At 42.1% G+C, this 19,515-nt stretch overlaps 2 protein-coding genes across 2 annotated transcripts in view; one reads left to right on the top strand and one right to left on the bottom strand.

The window, feature by feature from the left end:
* Nucleotides 1-4,876: 4,876 nt before the first annotated feature.
* LOC120831268 (hyaluronan and proteoglycan link protein 1) lies at nt 4,877-12,067 on the top strand. Its single transcript, XM_040196619.2, has 4 exons — nt 4,877-5,224; nt 9,642-9,980; nt 10,179-10,478; nt 10,692-12,067. The coding sequence occupies exons 1-4, from the start codon at nt 5,131-5,133 to the stop codon at nt 10,973-10,975; spliced, it is 1,017 nt and encodes a 338-aa protein (XP_040052553.2). The 5' UTR covers nt 4,877-5,130; the 3' UTR covers nt 10,976-12,067.
* Nucleotides 12,068-13,529: 1,462 nt separating this feature from the next.
* The window catches only part of vcana (versican a), a 39,962-nt gene continuing 33,976 nt past the window's right edge, over nt 13,530-19,515 (bottom strand). Inside the window, exons 9-15 of the mRNA XM_078086765.1 lie at nt 19,326-19,439; nt 19,096-19,209; nt 17,759-17,917; nt 17,431-17,513; nt 15,787-15,931; nt 15,511-15,693; nt 13,530-15,419 (exon numbers count right to left, since the gene is read on the bottom strand). Coding sequence (XP_077942891.1) covers nt 15,262-15,419; nt 15,511-15,693; nt 15,787-15,931; nt 17,431-17,513; nt 17,759-17,917; nt 19,096-19,209; nt 19,326-19,439 — 956 coding nt within the window. The 3' untranslated portion in view covers nt 13,530-15,261. The remainder of the gene's footprint in view (nt 15,420-15,510; nt 15,694-15,786; nt 15,932-17,430; nt 17,514-17,758; nt 17,918-19,095; nt 19,210-19,325; nt 19,440-19,515) is intronic.

Here is a 19,515-nt window from a genome sequence, read left to right as displayed (position 1 = left end):
TTCCCTCCCTCAAAGTGGCAAATAATACTTTATAGGACCTATAAAGATAAGTCAATACAAAAAGTTTTGTTAATTAATATATGTAAAATGATTAACAGAAGAATGTATGTATTGTATCAAAACCCCAAATGCTCTTCACTTCTCAAAACGGTTCTTTTCCACATTGTAGGATTATACTGATGGTGTAACTGGTGTGGTGGGAGCCTAGGAGCAGTACGACAGAGCAACAATGGGTCCGTTTAATCGCACTTTATTCACACAGGACAACAATGTCAAATAGTCTTTCGTCCGGATCACAGGGGAAACTCCTGGTCAGGGACGAACGGTTAGCCGGGCAGCAACACAACGAGGGAACACAAGAAACAGGCACGGACGGCAACGGTAAATCTGCCGGGACGGCACTACGGCGAAAGTCAAGCATAGTAGTGAGGACGACCCGACCGCGAGCGTCAGTGAGACACAAGCTTAAATACTAAAGAGAGCAGGTGCGCTGGCAGGTGACAGCGATTGGGCTGACGAGATGATGTGACTAACAGGTGCACTAAATGAGCTGATTGGGTTTGTGAAAGGAAGTGAGGGAAGCTGAACTGTGACAAATGCTTCATCACATAGCAAGCGACTTAATGTTGTAGTTTGTCAAAGTGACACAAATTGACTTACATTACAAATGTGTATGATCACTTTAAGATGAATTTAAATATGTATATAAGGCAAAAATTAACAAGCCCCAAGTAAAGTATAGGTACCTACAAGTTACACTGTAGTAAAGTAAATGTATTGAATTACATTTCACTCCTATAGATGGATACAATGGTCGGATACCAAAGAAACGTAATTAAACTCTCACCACAACAAAACAATTATGTTGAAGAGCATAGCGATGCACCTGTATGTAACTTATATGATATATATATATTATATAAATACGTTTTTTGATCCACTGTTTCTAGGTCAAGAGAGCAATTGTGGCATGTTATCACACAAAAGGCAAAGTTGCTGCGACCGCAATACAATCTCCCCAATTCATTAAAATACTGCTTGGTCGGTAGCTCTAAGCCGAGTCAACTCATTTTAGGTAGGGGGCCACATACTGCCCACTTTGATGTAAAGCGGGCTAGACCAGTTAAATCATAGGCGATGGTCCAGTCCGAGGGGTGGTGGAGGTGCACGCAGATGTCTGTTTCCTGTGGAAGGGATCTACCGCCACTGGCCCCCCTGGTCCAACGCATGCGCTCACTCACGTGCGACCCGCCGGTGGACTTTTTAAGAATAGCAGCAGCTTTTATAGAAATTAAATTTACGTCTTTCTGTAATTTCCACACGCAGGCCAGTCTGGACCCCCTGGCGGCCGGATCCGGCGTAGTAGCGGTAACCAAACGGAACCACGGCGCTGCGCGTAAAACGAGTCGGTATAAAAAGACAACAACAACGAGCAGCCAAGACAAATTCCTTGTATGTTTGGCATATTTTGGTAATAAATGTTTCCTGATTCCTGATTCCTGAGGCTCTCATCTGTCAGAAGGAGGGAACCATTCCACAAATTCTTGGTCATTACGTTGCTCAATGACTTGCACTGATTGTGTTTTAAATTAAATGAAATATGTCTGTTAGTAAGTACGGATCGCTAATTAGCATTAGCATTAGTTGTCCGTTAGCTTCTCCGGTCGACCAAGCATTCGTGACGTGGCGTGTTTTTTTTTTTCAATGGCAGACAATCAACTGGCAATTGACCTGTTGGACACCCCAGCAGCATATACGTGTATTTTTTTATAAACTTCAAAAAGTTGTCAGGTTAAGGCAGCAAAACCTCTTCATTGAGTATTGTTGATTCTTGACTGAATAACAACACATGTTACTGCAGAGGGACAGATAAGTCAAGAGTCAAGTCAAGACATGAAAGAAAAATGAAAGAAATGAAATTAAGTACATTTTTTGAGATACAAACAGCGGCCTCATAAATAAAGGTCCTATGATTGTTTGACCCTTCAACCTCACACCTCTGCTATTTAGAAGCTCTCACTACTATATCAGTTGCAGAGTGTCTTATAATAATGCGGGTCGGTTTACATTTGAATCAGCACTTTGAGTTGGCATCAGATACTGACGGGCCCAGCAACTGTATTTGACAGTTGGGAATGAGACCGCGTCAGTGCCATTGCACAAAGAACTACCAGAGAAGGGGAGCTAAGGCCACTCGGCTCGGAGCAATCTCTGCAGAAGATCAATCTTCTGTAGACAGAAAATGAATATCAAAATGCAAAATTAAACATGCTCTTTTTGTTCCATATTCTGCTGAAAAGGAGGAGAGATGTGTCTCTGAGATAAAAGCTTTGTGGCGTCAGAACTGCTCTGCTCGGCTACAAACACATTTAACTTTCCCACCCCACCCAGAACTGTTAACGCCCGAGTTGCTCACGTCATCGTTTCATCTCTCCTTTATTAGCAGGAGCTAACGGCGTATTAAGCGTCACCTTTAGAAATTGTTTCCAAGTCTAATCAAGTGTTGCACTAGTACGGGTAACGAGGACCACATGTTTGGCACTGGCTAATATGAAAGAGGCTACATGGGACAACACATGCGTGTTTGGCTTTGACCTTTTCCTGTCCAACCGTCTGCGGACGTTTGCACAAAAGACTCCCAAATGCTGACGCTCGCTTTACGAACGGCATCCTTTCCTAATGGCCTGGGACACGTAGAGCTGCTGTTTGTTAAAATGAATCGTACCACCCATCCAAGGGCTGCGAGCTGAGGCTGCAGAGAACCAGCTGTGAATGCGCTCATGGCCCTGAGACTTGGCTCTGACACCACAGAAAGAGCCTCTGGGTGGGACTCCTCTGAGTCACAAGACATTCAATATACTTCCATTCAAGATAGTACATTCTGTACTCCCAAAAGTGCATGTATAAAGAATATACAGTTTTAAGAAACATGCAAAATTTGGACAAGGTTCTTTGATAATGTGAGAAGATTTTTACAGAGAGACACACTAGCGAGACAAGCTCTGTTGATGGACATGCAAATACTGATCCCCAAAGAAGGTTATTCTGCAACAGTGACTCTAAATGACTGCATGTTTAAGGTTAAGCACAGGTTTACATATTGATAAATATCTACATTTCAATGAAATACATTTACACTTAATGTTTGGCTGAGATGGGGAATTTGGTGCATTGATTAAAGCCAAATGCAATAAAATACAGACAGACCTTTTCATACCTTAGACATATGTACACAAAGCATGTATTTCTGGATTCATAATGCACACAAACATACACATCAATATTCGCATCATATCCTCAAAACTTTAGATTTGAGCATTAAAGCACCCGGAAAATTATGTCAAATTTGGTGACACCGATTATCCTGAAATTCTACATTTGTAATATGTTACAAAAAGAAATCTTAAGAGTTGGTTAGCCAATTGCCTGGTCGGAAAATCTGAATTTAACTTATTCAGGTAAAAAAATATACTTTTATTACGTTGAAGAACATGCCGTGGTTATCAGAACTTCACTTGGATGAGCAGGAAATGTAGACGGAAGAGTTAAAAAAAGGAAAGGAAAGACTGATCCATCTATCTGGCTGTTTGACCACCCAAATATTTGCAGTTTCGGATGTGGCTTGGATATCCGTTGATGAATTGACAACACATGTTGCCGCAGCCAAATAACACTTTGGTCAAAGCGGTTTATTTCCATCACGGCTGCAGAAAATTGCTGTAAACAGTAAAATTGCCACATTGTCTTTGACATTCTCAAAGGTATCTGACAGATGCTGCCAGAGGTCGTTGCAGCTCTTACAGTCAACTCATTGTGCGTGTGTGAGGAGGGTCAGGAGTGTCCTCACACTGGGAGCACATCTCTTTATAATGTCCCTCTGTGCACCAGGGCTTACGTCCTTTTAAACAGTTCTCAGCTCTCCAGGGGTTTGGAGTTAGGGGCGCAGAGGATGGGCCCAGGGTGAGCTTGGACTTTAGAATATACAACAGAGGCCCACCGTGTACTCTGTGTACATCTCTGCTGGGTTTGAAATATTGGCAGACGGGGCAGAGCAGAGAAAAAAGTAAAATGGCTTGATCTGTCCCATCTGTACTAACTGCAGTGATGAAGAGGTCCAGAAGAGCATCTGCAGCGTGTCGCAGCACTCCCCCGCCTTGCAATCTCTCAAAGTGCGTCCGGGACCACACAGCCTCCCTCTGCTCACGGCTTGGTCACAAATGTATGTGGCAGCTCTTCTGAGCTAAGAGACACTCTGGTGTCTCTGCTCTTCTACGGCATCGGAAGGGATGGAGAAAAACATGCTGACGCCAATTTACAGCATCTGCAGAAGTGTGCAATCGTGCGGAGGGTGCACATCGGCAGACTTTGTTGTTAGTTACAGATGTTTATGAAGCCACTTCAACAATGTCAAATATACAACTAATGCATGTATGTAAAGAATAAAAAGTAGGGGAAAGAGGAGAGTAATAAGTAAGCAAAGTCAATGGGGAGGAGCTGGGGAAATTATGAACGTTAGCTGTGATTTGTGTAATTGAAGCCTGATAATGAGACCATAAGCAGACATAATAAAAAGGGTGAGATTGAAAACATTCTATGGGCTGCAAGTCATTGGACAATGATTGGTGTGTGACAACTTATTTAAGGTTTTAGTTCATTCACTATCTCTAAATAGAAAAAAACGCACATCTGATCTTTTACATATGCTGTTTAATATTGCGTGTATGGCATTTCTCAAAGGAATCCCTATAGTTCTGCTATCAAATGAATGCACCTCAGGGTAATCATCTGCAGGTTGAATGTCTGGAGTCTTGTTGCATTCTCCCAAGGGAGCGGAGGGATTTCTTCATAAATAATGGGCTAACGGGAGCCAGTGTAGAGCATGGTGATGGGCTGAGGGTAGGGGGAGGGGTCTCAACCATGTAAGGCTACAATAAAAGGCACTTGTCTGGACCTGTGAGGAGCCCAAACTTTCCACTAGCACTACAGGCGGCTGCTGCAAAGACTGACAGAGAGAGGAACAGCTAGATGAATGCAAATTAAAAACGGAAGATTGTTCAAGCTGATTTTTTGATTTGACTCAAATCAAAGCTTTGGTAAACTTGGGCCTTTCAAGTTTTGAAATTTGAATTAATGTGGAGAATAGAGAAAATGACGAGTCTGCTGTGCATCACAATGATCTCCCTGACCCTGGCTGGCAGTGCATACAGTCAGTCAACACCAACAGGTAAGATACACATTTGAGTCACTGTTGGATTTTCAATTGTGTCGGCGATTGTCTTGTTCTGCAGCAATTTATTTGTTAGTGCATGTGTGTTGATGTGCAAGAATCTTACAGTGCATGAAGTAAGGATGAGCCGTGTAATGGACCTGAGCAAAGTGGTACGACAGCTCAGGCTTGTGTAACAACGGGGTCTTAGTAGCAGCAGGTAACAGTGGCGTCTCTGGGGTAATAGTCTCTGGCACACACACACACACACACACACACACACTGCCTCACACTGGACTCCCTCCATGAAGACCACCACGGCATGAAGTGAAAACTCTAAATCCCCCTATCATTCATAGAGACGCTCACCAGCCACGCTGCTGAATGAAACCCCCCCCCCAACTAATACTGCTGGTAGTACTCTTAAGTTGGGTCATAGTGGGCCTCAATGGATGATACTGGGCTAATAGTGTTTGTGCTTTTATGAACGTAATACTGATTGGGGTGACAACATTTTATAATTCCTCTGCCATTTTATCGCTTGTTTGTCTTCCTATTCCTGTAACAGACAGAAGACCAAAAAAGACAGAAAGACATTTTGTTTATTATTATTTACGTTTAGAGCCCTGCGCTCCATCATGATGCGGTTTCACTGAATTCAGACCTGCCAACAGGAAGACACACTCACATGCCCGCTGAAACTGCAGGTTGCGAAATACCAGTATAGATCTACCGACATAAAACAAAACTTAAAAACGTGTCAGCAGAAGGCTCTCATGTTTTATAATTTTTAATGTGCTTCCAGTAGCCTTGCTAGCTGACTCAGTAGATGTGAGATTACGAGTGGGTCGGCCGTCTCTCCTCCAGGACGAGAGGAAATGATCTGTCTCCGGGGAGAATAGTTTCAATCTGGCCGGAGATGAAGCTGTTTTAGTCAGACATTGGAATTGCTCCCAGAAAGCCGGTGATGTCACGAGTCTGCCTATGTGTCCATACACTACGTGTACGTGTTTATACATGACCTCACTTTCTCTATTACGATGGCCTCAGGCCAGCTTAATTATCCAACCATATATTTTTTTGGGCCGTATGTATAGTGCAGTCATGCCGTCCACGGGGTGTTTCCTGTTCTCGGAGCTGACTCACCGTGGCAATGGGAGCTTTTGGGGAATCCTCCATGGCAACAGGCAGCGTGAAAGTTAAGATCAATGACGCGCAGCTAAATGTATAGAGCCACATGCTGAACAGCAGCCAAATGACTGGGTCTTTCCTTGTGAGGTAATAGTCTGGTCCAATGCTCACAGTAGGTGTTGGTTACTGATGCCTGGTCCTGTTGCTAGGGCCAAATGCTTTGTGGGGAAAAAGGTGCCTCGCTGGAAAATGGGTTAAGTTTAAAATGTGTCTAAGCCAGGAAATGAAATGTTGATGGAGCTCTGTTTTAAAGATTTGCCTTTGTGTTAATTCCCAAATGACTGTGATGACTGTTTCCTATACATGTTTATAAGGATGTTTGTTTATCCGATGCACACTGTCTCTGTGCCTGCACGACAGAGAGCAAAGAGATGATTGGAATTAGTGTGTAGGAGTTGGCCTCCCGTGTTTGTCCCAGCTGTGCTTGTTCATTATTTCTCCATACTGATACCGGATGGCCAGCAGCTGAGGAGGACAACGCTGTGGGGTACTGCAAAGAATTTAATATTGGGCTGCTCTGTCACAGGGTGGGGCACACTGAAACCAACGTCGCCTGATTGCTCTTCTTTCATAGAGGGGATTTGAGCCCATTAAACATGTTTTTCATTCAATAATGTAAAGCACAACACATGTTAAGGTGTTTAACTGTTTTCCAGGTGCTTTAGAGTGTAATATTGTTCACTTACAGTTTGTCGTTACAACAAAGCAGATGAGTCCAACTGCTTGCTTTTAAACTTTAACACACACACACACACACTCCCTAGGCAAAATGTAAAAAAAGCCATGGGTTAAAAATAAGTCGTTTTGGATAAAAGCGTCAGCTAAATGACCTGTAACACAAAGAAAAAGAGAGAGGGAGACAGAGCGAGAACTGCTACGTCCATAAACTGGCAGTGGGTCGTTTTTGTTTTTTATTGTTATGCACATGCATTCAATTACTTCCTTTGTGTCTTTTGATTTCCAGCTCCACTCCAAAGATTACGGTTTGAAAAAGCAAAAAGTATTTTGTCAGCCTAAATGTGACAATTTAGCACAACCTTTGACCTCGGAGAGCCTTACATAAATAGGATGTGGGTTGAGCGTGACAAAGAACAGAGAGGCGTGCCTCTTTTCTCCAGAGTCTGTGTAAACACAACAGGCTGTGGCTTTATGAGTGCAGGGTGCCCCACGTGGTCCGGGCTGCATTCTCCCGTGGGGCAAGTCTGCTGGTGACTGCGGGAGCGGGAAAGAGTGTGCACTTACTTTGAACATGCTGGTCTTTCTTTCTGCTACTAATGTCTTGCAGAAACCCTCAAGGTTTCAGCAGTATGGGTTATTTCTTATTATTGCACGAGGTTAGTTTTTATGCAAAGCTTTTCTCTGCAAAACGTTGAACATTGGGATGTTCTATCCCGTCCTTCTAGCTCATATTTCAGGGTAACAAACCACATCCGGTGTACAGAACATCTGTATCTGTTTCCACAGAACCCTACAATCAACCCCTTTATTCTATCTAGAAATGTGTAATATTTCAAAGCGTAAAAGTCGTCAACCCATCTGTTGAACTGGTGTTGACGTCATCGTGGGCTTAACCTTGTCAGAGCTTTTAATGATCAGTTTAGTCATTCAATCCCACAATCACCCTTCATAAAACCGCTACCTATGCAGCTAATTTATGAGGCATGACGATGCAGTGAGTCATTTCTCACTGACAGAACTGGCATTGAGGACTCTTGACCAAACTGCTATAAACTCTGCTTTCAAAGATGTGAGTAAATATTACCATTAGCGTATAGGCTGTTTCCCAGCTCGTAAAATACCTGGCTTCTTGTTAAGCAGCACGAGGCGGGTGAGGCTACTGGGTGTGGTGAATGGTCTGCAGAAGTCTCTGGCACAACAGGTTTGCAGTCTAATGAAAAAATGGAAGTGGAAACTGGCACGAGATTGGACTGAAGGGTAGATTAGCTCTGTCACGGGTGCTTCTGCTAATTAAATCCTTCTGTAGGAGAGCTCAATACTAATGATCTGAGCCACACGGAAAAAAGTTCAGACACACGTCTACTGTGAGGATACGATGGAGGTTTGGGGCAGTTTAGGCATGGGGTGGATAAGAAGTAATTTCAGTGGATTTATCATTGCAGACAGCAAGCCAGCGGCCTCTACTATTTCCTGTATTGCCCATGTGGGAAAATATTTCCCCTATTCAACAGCCAGCGACAAAGTATTGCAGCCGGGGCTCTCGCGTTGCCACACAAAAGGAGGCGCCTCAACAAATTTGCTGGCATTCTTAGAATGAAAGGACAGACAGACTAATTTAGGCACAGCTCATTGGGAAGAAAATAAATAATATATCGGTAGCAGAGCAAGGATTTGTTTTTAGCTTTTTTGACTACAGCACTGAAAAACAAGAGTTAGGTTAATAACTACGAAAAATCTAAATGCCAGTGGATTTACTCCGTTGTGTACTTACAAGTCTCACGCGTTGCACTTAAAACGGTTGGTTGTTCACAAGCCTTTATCTGTAGTGGTGGGAGTCAGAGCAGGGGTTGTGTACATCCATCCATCTGGTGCTTATTATTGGCTGGCATAGGTGGCCCCTTGCTGGTTGCGGTCCTCTTAACTAAGCAAGCCCTGTGAGGTCCGATCATAGAGGTCAGGGAGATTGTGGGAACCCTTAGCGAGACACAAATGATGTGCGGAGTTAAAAGGGGGGCTAGTTTGTACAGGAGTGCAGGGAGGAGATATACGTATAAAAGTATATCTTGAATTGTGTCATCTGCTTAACTTTCTGGCTATTCATATGGACTAGCAAGACTAACAAAACACAGATGGAGCAGATTAAAGAAGGTTACAGATTAAGATGACATTTTGTGGGTGTGAGGACTGAAAAGAGCTTTAAGGAGACTCAAGAGGACGATTGGCTCCACTGGCGGAAGACTGGCTGTTGCCAAATACTGTCCAATAAACCAGACAGGATACACCCAAACTCTTTACTGGTTTTGTCTAAAAGAAAGTTGTGCTCCAAAGCATGCTGTGGAAAGGCTAATTCTCCCCTATTTTTGGTATGTTTCCATACTGACCCTATTAGTTCCATGTCAATCTAGTCAAGACAACAATTCCGGGATGAAATCCATGGGATCAATGTGTAGAATATAGCTGTAACTTAAATAAACATCAGAGTACATCACATTATATTTAAATAGACAAGTATCACAAGCCTATTCACCAAACCGAATAAGATTCTATGATTTTTTTCTCTTTCTAGTCAACGTCTTGGCAGATCTAGGTACGGAGATCACGCTGCCCTGCCACCCCCCTTCGATAGATTCCGTGTACTCTGATATCATTGGTATGCGCGTCGAATGGACCAAGGTGGCAGAAGATGAAGCCCGGAATGAAGCTGTGCTGCTTTCAATGGGATTCCACAAGAAGACCTACGGAAGCTTCGTCGATCGTGTGTATATGAAGAGCGACGATGATGCCTCCTTAACAATCACAGATGTCTCCACTGATGACTCGGGCACATACCGTTGTGAGATCATCTATGGCGTGGAAGACTTTACGCAAGAGATAATCTTGAAAGTGCAAGGCAGTCTCGCTAAAGGTAAATTATTATTTTTTCATATCTATTTAGAAAATACCAGCTGTGAAACCAAGTACTTTTACCTGTCTTTTTATAAAAGTTAAACATGCATGTATTTCCTAATTAATCCTCTTTCTTCTTCTTATCTTTCTGCCTTCTTATCAATGATTTTTTTTGAAGATTTTCCTTCATTCATTTCATCTCCTCTGCCTCGCTCAGGCGTTGTGTTCCCGTACTCCCCCAGCGTGGGCCGCTACAACCTGAACTACGTGGAAGCTACAAAGGCCTGTCTGCATCAGAACGCTTCGGTCGCCAACTTGGATCAACTCCGTCAGGCCTGGAAGGGCGGCCTGGACTGGTGCAATGCTGGCTGGCTGAGCGACGGCACAGTGCACTATCCCGTGGTCAGAGCCAGAGGGCCTTGTGGGGGCAACAAAGGGCCGGGCCTCATAAGCTATGGAACTCGCAACAAACAGAATAGCCGCTACGACGTTTTCTGCTTTGCTACTGCACTCAAGGGTGGGTTGCTTTTATTTGTACTATATTCTTGATTCATTAATTGTTTGCATTCATTATTCTTGGAGAAGATGATCCACTGCAATTTATGGTTTCGTCCAGACATTACGGGTTTGGCTAGTTCGGTAGACAAACCTGCAAAAAGAGTATGAAATATTCTCCCATCTAACTAAAATCTTTTTTCCTGACCATCTGTTTTGCTCTCTCCGCATTCAGGACAATTCTATTGGCTGGTCCAGCCTGACAGACTGACCTTTTCCGAGGCTGTGCAGGCGTGCCTAGACGATGGTGCAGAGATAGCCAAGGTGGGTCACATCTACTCCGCCTGGAAGCTCCAAGGCTACGATCGCTGCGATGCCGGCTGGTTGGCTGACGGAAGTGTCCGCTACCCGATCTCCAGGCCCCGCAAGAACTGCAGTCCCACAGAAGCAGCAGTGCGCTTTGTTGGATTCCCAGACAAGATGCAAAAGTCTTATGGCGTCTACTGCTACAAAAAGTAGTGAGGCGGTAGGTAGGAATAGGGAAGCCGTGACCACCAAAGTGAAGCAACCACATCCATGAACATCCACCACAAAGCAAATGTTTGTAACTAGTATGAGCGCAATGCCTTAATGAAACGGTGGTAACCCGATTTTAACTGCTAAAGAAATACTGTACATCGTACTTCCACAAGCAATAACAGATAAAATATTTTGTATCAGTGATATGAGAGGAGAACAAGTTGGGTTTTTCCTCCTCAGAATGATTAGATATGTGTAGATTAAGAGCATACACACTCATATGCAGCTAATATTTTGAATTTAGGTCCACAGAGACCTGACAAGTTGTGATCAAAAAACTGTTTGACAAGAAAATGAATGTAAATGTCTTGTTGGACTCTGATCTAATCCATCTAATCAATCAATCAATCAATCAATAGTTTCTGTTAGACCAACCCCCAATCACACATACAGTTGTTGTTTTTTACATGTTTATATATATTTTATATATATATATAAGACAAAAACAGATTCTGTCTGATTTTTTTGTATAGTGTAGTTTTTAGCAAAAACAAAAAAGCAAGATTGCAGTGGGATAATGCAGAAGTACACATCTTACCCTTTTGCCCTGAACACAACCTTTTACCAAGACATTCCCTGATTGTCAAAGAGTTCTAGCAATTCCCTACACTAGCTAGAATTACAACTAACAATTGCTAAAATCCACTCCTTGACTTAGGAGACAGAGGTTATGGGCTGATAGGTGAGTTTCCACTCAGACTTTACCGTCATTAAAATCCTAAGAGTGTCCAACGTCCATCTTTTGGACATGCAGAGCTGGTGCTCTAGAGGTTTTCCACAGCCAGATGATAGCCCCCCCTTTCTAGGTACTGACGTAATATTTTGTTTTACTTCTTCTAACCCCAGACACTGATTTATGGTACTTACTGCATGTTACATGTGGTCATATGGTCAAATTGTTTGTTGAAAGAAAAAACATCTCACACTTGCTCATATGTATACACACAGACGGGTGAAGATGTTTTTGTGTCTTATCACAGTGAATCATTTTCAACAAAGCAGATTGAAATAAAAATGTTACTTTTCAATCAATTTGTGTAACTATTCCTTTTTTCGCAATGAACATTTTTTTTTCAACCCAAACCTTATCAACATGATTTGTTTAAAGAGAGAGGATTGAAAAGTATTGTTAAAGCTGCCAATTAGCGTCCATGTAATTGGCTTGAACCCAAAGTTGTGGCGAGAACATAAGACGAGACTCTCCTCTCATTTACTTTTTCTTTAGCATTTTTGTTTACTTCAGTACCGGGCTGCCGGAGCACCCCTAAGTTGACAAAGGGAACAGCATCATAGGTGTTGTGCCAATGAATGGGAATGGGGTCAGATTCAAGATGTTACAGCAGTTAAATGTAAATGTGTGTGATGTAAAGCCCCCCAAAAAATAAGAAGTAGCCAAGGTGGGTTTCCTTTCCAAAACAAATCAAGAGAGCCTGTTAAATCCCTAAGAGAATTGGGCACAGAGAGCCTGGTTTTTCCACCGATCACCCCCGAGATATCTGCATTTGATGAGGCAATAACAATAATAATCTTGCTGTCAGAGTTTGCAGCCACAATGAACCGACCCAGCAACCCAGATATATACAAACATTACATGGACTAAATCAATGTTATTATCTATAGAGCGCTATTGTGATTCAAAAGAAATCCCTAACACTATGATAAGAGTTCCAATGAGTTGAGTGAGTGCGCTATGGAAGGAAATAAAATATCTACCCTTTTCCCTGGTGTTTGCTGACAAAAAGGTTTTATGGCTTAGTCTGATAGCACAACCTGCTGGTGAATCCACCGCACTACTTGCTCCACAAAAAAGAAGCATGAGACTATGGTTCTTAAACTCTTTTTAGGGAAGAAGGCTGTTGTGTTGAAAGAACGTCTCTTTAATTACAATAAAAATTGATCTTCAATGATGTGAACATCATGATAATGTAATGTGTAAAAAAAAGGTCTTCAATGAAAATGGATACAAAAAAAACAAAGTAGGCGAGCTAATTGGAGGATAAATCTGAGTGCTCTGGGTATTTGCAGTTTCCTCCCTCTTTTAAGCCCAAAAGAGGCCATTGCCAAATGCTGATTGGCCAAGAGGGGAAATGCACCAGGGTGTTCTCTATTCTTAATTCAGCTCAAATTAATTGAGAACACAACGACAGTACCAGAAATGAGGGACTGCTACGACAGGACTGGTCCATTTGGTAGAACTACTGACTCTGAATGAACACCATCGCTATTGTGAAAAACATGAGGTGTTTACTTTTTTCACGTGGAAAAAGATTCAGACGTAAACATTTCTTCTACATCACATTTACCCCGTACCTGTCATTCCTCGGAACACTGAGGACTAAGATACGACTAAGAGGACACTTTCCATTCAACCTCTTTATTCCAATACTGAATCTAGTTATTGCTTAAAGGTTTTTACTTGAATAGCACAGTAAAAAATGTAGACTTCAGAGGCAACTTTTGGAGTAAAGCTACAAAAAATATGGAGCAAAGGCAGTTCATTATTATATAATATCCATACATTTATTTTATTTCTTTGGTGATTAAAAGAACAAGAACAATTTGGATTTCTTCACAAACAGCCCATACATTCACATTGAAAAGTACAAAGTTATAAATATAAAACAATATTATATGCACACTAAAGGGCACACATAAACATTCACAGGCAGAAAAAAATGAGATACATAATCATCCCCATGTACAAAGATGTTGTTAATGTTACACAATATTATTGCAGCTGATGGGGCACGCATATTATTTGGTCAACCAAAGTGTTTAAAAAAAAAACTCAATCCATTGTATTGTTAAGCAACTTTTTATCTTCAATGCATTCCATTTAGACAGTTTGTGTTTGCTGCTGGTTTCCTTTGAATATACAATACAAATATATGAGGAGCACAAGATGGCAGCAACTTTTTTCACCTGCAACTATAGAACAAATAAGGAAATCAACAGCAGCTTGAAAATAAATTATATGCATCTGTGCCTGAACAGCCGCTATGTTCAAGTCTTTTTGAGGGTTTCACAAAATACATTCTCTCAAAGGCTGATTTCAGTTGACAAGAATAACAGAAAAGTGAAGCTTCAAGAATGAAAAGCTTAAGCCAGAAAACCATCAAAGGCTACAGCACAATAGCAAAAGAAGAACTGGTAGGACTGGTATTTAATTTCGAACAGCATTACGGTTATTGTAAACATCCTGTAGCAATTAATTGTCATTTATGCGCTCACCACACATAATAAAATAAATGGCTACTTGAGCCACTTTCTTTTCTCTCATTTGCAAACAGTAATAGAAATCAATTTCCATCAGTGAATGAAGGCTTTGTCGGTGAGTACTTAGAGAGCAAACTCTCATATAAAATTGAAAAAAGTCACACAAAATAAATATCGATACACTCTTCAAAATTCTCTCTATAGAAATCTGTCAAAAAAAAACGTATCTTGACAAAACATTGATGATATCCATAGACGGCTGGAGCTGATGACAGCTGGTAATTTGGCACAATTTATTGATGTTTCCCCACACATGTAAATGAGGTAATAGTATCATAGCCAAGAAACCATACTGATTATTCACTAAGAATTACAGTTCTGTCAGTATATCATATATCTACTAATGAAAACTATGAGCCCTTTGAATGAACATAAGTTGCCACTGACACCTCGATTTGTTTTCTGATTATTTGTTGTACTCTCGTAGAATAAACCTAATTACATTTTACGACTTCAATGTATATGCATATGTATGCATGCTGATTAAAATGAAGTCCAGCTTAGAACAGCATGACAACATAATGTTTCCTTTACATAAAGTAAGCTTTTATTTTCACAATAGCTTATTTCTATGATTAAGGAACACTTATGGTGAGTGTAAATAACAGTCGGTCAGTCTGCGGTGATATTACAGTCATGGATGGATTATTAGATTATTGCGCTAAGAACAAGGAATAAACTTTTTCCGCTTTTCCAGTAGCCAGCTGAAAGTATTTTATCCACATTGGCATTGTGCCCCTTGACAAGAAAAGTCATGGTTCAACTGATCTTTTTAAAAGGCACTACATTCCATCCTCTTCCAAAATGTAAGAACACTACAAATTGTTCTCTCGGGTTACTTGATGAGGTTCCTCCTGTGCTTTTAATGGGGGAATCCTTTTCCTCTTTCCACACAAGCACATCCGCCCTGTGTCCTCGTCTCGTGTAAGCGGTACCACGTCACATGGCCTTTACTGTCTCTCCTGCTTGTATTCAGTCCTGTCTCTTCTTCCCCGGTAGCGCTGCTGGTGAAAGCGGAAGGGCTCGTCCGGCCATCTCTTAAAGTTGTTGATGCTGTAGAGGCTGCTGTGTTGATGTCTTCTGATGAAGGTCCTCTGATACCCCGATGCTGTTGCGGGAAAAATCCTGTATTAGCTCCGAAATGATTGCGGTTTGTATCAAAATGTTGTATGGAGACGTTTTTTTCTTGTTGTTCTTACGGTTCATGCAGGTGATTTTAGGGTTATCCCATCGGCCATCCCCACGACAGCGAATAGTTGGGACGTGCCTCTGAATGAAGCCTGTCTGGCACTGGTACCTCACCAACGCGTTGATCTCGTACCTCTCACGCTTCCTACCGAAGGTACGTGCATTCTCCACCAGGGGGGGTTGGTTGCAGGCCACTAGGATGACAATAGAGTGAAGAATTTTGTATTAGACAGATTACTTTCTTCAGAAAAAAATATGGTTTCAAAGTAAGAGAGAATGTGTGTTACCTGTGCCCTTTTTGCAAGTGAATGTTAGGTGGTAGTTGCAAGGAACATCGTTCCACTGGCCGTCCTCATGCCATATCATCACAACACAATCCTCACCAGAGGAGAAGAAGCTGTCAGGCTGGTTGGGTCTCCAGTTCTCATAATGCTGAAATAACGCATGAAGAGTACGAATTAATAATGGTCCCAAAATTATTTCTGTACCCTAATTTAGTAGCTCTTAAAATACATTCAGCCAAAGAATGAGCAGCCATAATAGCATGTTGTAACAGATTTCCCATAGATTAACATGTAAGTTCCTATCCAAGATATGACTTGAATCCAGTAGGTCGTGCAGATGCTTAACTGGAGGTCTTCATCACAAGTGTGTTGTGTTATCACATGAAATAGGCTGCATACCTCACGTGTATATATATGTATGGATGTACATTAATACAGTATACACACAGCTGTAGTGCTATGTTACTGAATCAGAGTTGATGCTACCTGCAGTCTTTCAGCACATTTCAGATTCAAACAGCCTTCAAAGCTGTGACCCCCCCCCCCCCATTCATGCCCTGAGGCTCTGCTGCTCTGTCATTATGGTTACAAAACACACATCGACTTCCTGCGCGGCTTCAAGTTAAAAAATGGGTGAGCCATCAACTGCACAGCAGGCCTGCATCCTCCTCGAAACAGTCAAACAAACTTCGATCACCCAAACACGCAGACAACCAAAGATACACCAACCTGGATGTTTCAGTGCCCCGATATCATTTGTTGAAATGTTTCCAAACATAATTTTAACACAGTTATTAATATCTATGCTTATGTATGGTACTTTAACCTACTGGAGGTGACCACCCACCTAGAACCCCCGAGCTGCTTCTATCTAATGTTATTCACTTTCTGCATCAGAGCACAGGTGCTTTCCATCTGTGTCTCTGCACCCCCCCCCCCCCCCCCCCCCTCCCTCCCTCCCCCCCCTAGTTGCTGTTACAGGGTCAGACCTTCCGATGGATGCAGCGGCTCAAGGGGGTCCATGCCTGTCTATGCCTGACAAACTCTCCTCTACGCAGTGTCACAAACACCCTCATCGTCCCTCAATCTCTCAGCTAAGCAAGAGTCCTTCCTCTAAGCGGCCTGTGCTTATCTCTTTGCCCTCGGGCCCTTATCTTTGGTCCTTGCGGATTAACTTTGAAGTGAGAGAATTATCTATCCGTACGACACGGAAGCACACAGTAATTAGCAACTTTCCTGTCTGGTAAGCAGGATCTTCAGCAGCTACAATTCCTGCACCAAACACGCTCCCACTTCGGTGCTTTTTGTAAACATTGCATTTAAGAACAAGAGTGCAGTTCCCTCCCTTGCCTGCTGTTTTACATTGCATTGTCAACTCCTTGCATATTTGCAGCTGCTTTTTCAAAGCACTCACACCGTGGTGCGTTACAGTGTGTGCTCCATCAGATTCATCCCCAGAGCCGTTAGCCAGCCGGGTGTAGCAGTGTGAGGCAGAGGAGAATACGTCATGAGAAACTCCCCACACCCCCTGAATTAAAATGACTCTCCCTAGATGACTGTATCTATCAGCATCTCCTCCAAACATTGGTATTGAATCTGAGCCACGTTTGTTGGGACAAAACTATATGAGAAAGCGACCGATCTTACCACAGGGCTGCCGTCAGTCCAGCGGAAGTCACTGTCAAACATCTTATCATTAAGGCCAATCCACTGGTAGTCCTGTCCCAGACCTGCCAAACGGGTGGAGTGAAACACAGCAGATTATGTTTCTCTGTTGCCATATTTCCTTTTTAGGAAGAAAGTGCAAGAGCAAGCAATGGATTTTTTGATGCTTGAATCATTTTTGTTCATTTTCTGTCCAGCTACATCAGTGTGGGTTTAAATCCTACATAATAATGTAGGATTCATAAGGTAGGACTGTACAGGTTTCTGTACTTTACTTTACGATCGACTACCTTTGTGAGCTTTGACTTACGGTTGACAAACTGTTGCTCCTCGTGGGCCACGATGCTGCAGAGATGAGCCCCATGCATGCGACACTCTCTCTCGGCTGTGTCCCAGTTCCTTCTGTGGGGGAAGTACTTGTAGCACTGGCCCTGGAATTTATGCCAGCCATACTCACATGTTTCTGTATCTGGTGGGTGAGAAAGAAAGAGGGAATGAGGTATTGAGGATAAACAATTTTGCAACAGATTGCCAGACAAAATATATTATAATTAACATTTGCTGCACCTATTTAACTTAAGCTATCTAGTCATGAAATAATCTTTTCTATTGTATACACAGTGCTTTGAATAATTTAGTACACTGTTCCTTTACAGTGCTGTTTCCAATTCAAACTGGAAGAGAAACAATGTGAAGGATTAGTTCGTACACCCCTAACAGCGGCACTATGAGGAAGTGGAGGAAAGACCACAACTAGCTGGTGCGATTACAGAGGTAGAGGAGTTATGTTTTACTAAGAGTGCATTATGAATGTGTTCCAAATTATAGTCTGGTAAATTAATGGAGCATGAGCTATGCCGTCACAAACAGGTTACATTCATGTCAAACTCAGAAGTCAATGTGATGAGATTCAAAATAGATTTGGGATGAAGTGGGAAGTTAAATGGGCACATATTTTTATATTATTTCACCAAAGTTTCTCTATCACACCTGAATACCACCTTCATCTTGAACTTAACGATGGTGTGTGTCCCAAAATATACTCGCCGGAGTCTTTCTCTGGGTGGTTCCTCATCAAGTCACTTTTTCTCTCTTTCCCTTGCCAAAACTTTCTAAGACAGCAGCTCTGTCTGAGTACATAGCAGTAGTGTGATTCACCGATGAGTGATACAGAACAAAAATGTAGGGAGTAGACTGGTCAAGAGAGGTCAGTCAAGGCAGATGATGTCCTGAGTTTAACACTAGAGATAATGCGCACACTTTATGTGACATTGAGCAGCTAAAACTGTCTGTGTGTGGAAACTCAAGTTCGAGGGTGGTGGAGGTATTATCAGACTTCCTAGACCGGCAGTACTAAAAAGAGACTAAGTTGAGATGACGATGATGATGATGATGTAGCGGTTTACGACAGGTAATGCCCTAAAGAGACTTATGGAAATTCTCTTTGACTGTATTTTTGGGGTTTGGCAGAAATTTGAATGATTTATAATCTATTTTTCTAAACACATCACTAAATTCAGTATTGGCTAATGAGATTACAATTGTATATTCTATAATATGTTTTGAATGGCTGAAACTAGACCACTTGGATGGATGGTTGAACTCATTTAAACAAAAGGGAAAACATCAAATGAACCAAAAGCTTACCCTCCTCACAATGCAGCCCAGAGTAGCTTGGGAGGCACACACATGTAAAGGAGGCCAGCCTGTCAACACATGTACCTCCATTGCGGCAAGGATTTGACTGGCACTCATCAAAATCTATCAAAGAAACGGACATCATAAAAACCAATGGACAGGTCGCCATGACGGTAAAAAAATGAGTGGTGTTTTTAGATAGTGAGATATTATGAGAGAAATTCTTGATAATGTCCCACCTGTTTCACACAGATCACCACTGTAACCTGGAGCACAGGTACATATATAGATGCTGCCACTTTTGGAGCAAGAACCTCCGTTGAGACAGATGTTTTCTGTACACGAGTTAACTCCTGTTGGGAGATTTGAAAAAGCAAGACAGAAGTTGTATTTAAAGGACATTTTTTCTTACTCAAAATATTTTGTTGT

This window comes from Gasterosteus aculeatus, chromosome 13 (genome assembly GCF_964276395.1).
Source record: "Gasterosteus aculeatus chromosome 13, fGasAcu3.hap1.1, whole genome shotgun sequence".
NCBI classification, from domain to species: domain Eukaryota; kingdom Metazoa; phylum Chordata; class Actinopteri; order Perciformes; family Gasterosteidae; genus Gasterosteus; species Gasterosteus aculeatus.
This window is presented reverse-complemented; position numbering and strand designations above follow the sequence as displayed.

Coding starts and splice junctions, on each gene's coding strand:
- LOC120831268 (XM_040196619.2), top strand. CDS start 5,131: ATGTGGAGAATAGAGAAAATGACGAGTCTGCTGTGCATCACAATGATC. Junction 5,225..9,641: donor CAGTCAGTCAACACCAACAG/GTAAGATACACA, acceptor TTCTCTTTCTAG/TCAACGTCTTGGCAGATCTA. Junction 10,479..10,691: donor CTTTGCTACTGCACTCAAGG/GTGGGTTGCTTT, acceptor CTCCGCATTCAG/GACAATTCTATTGGCTGGTC.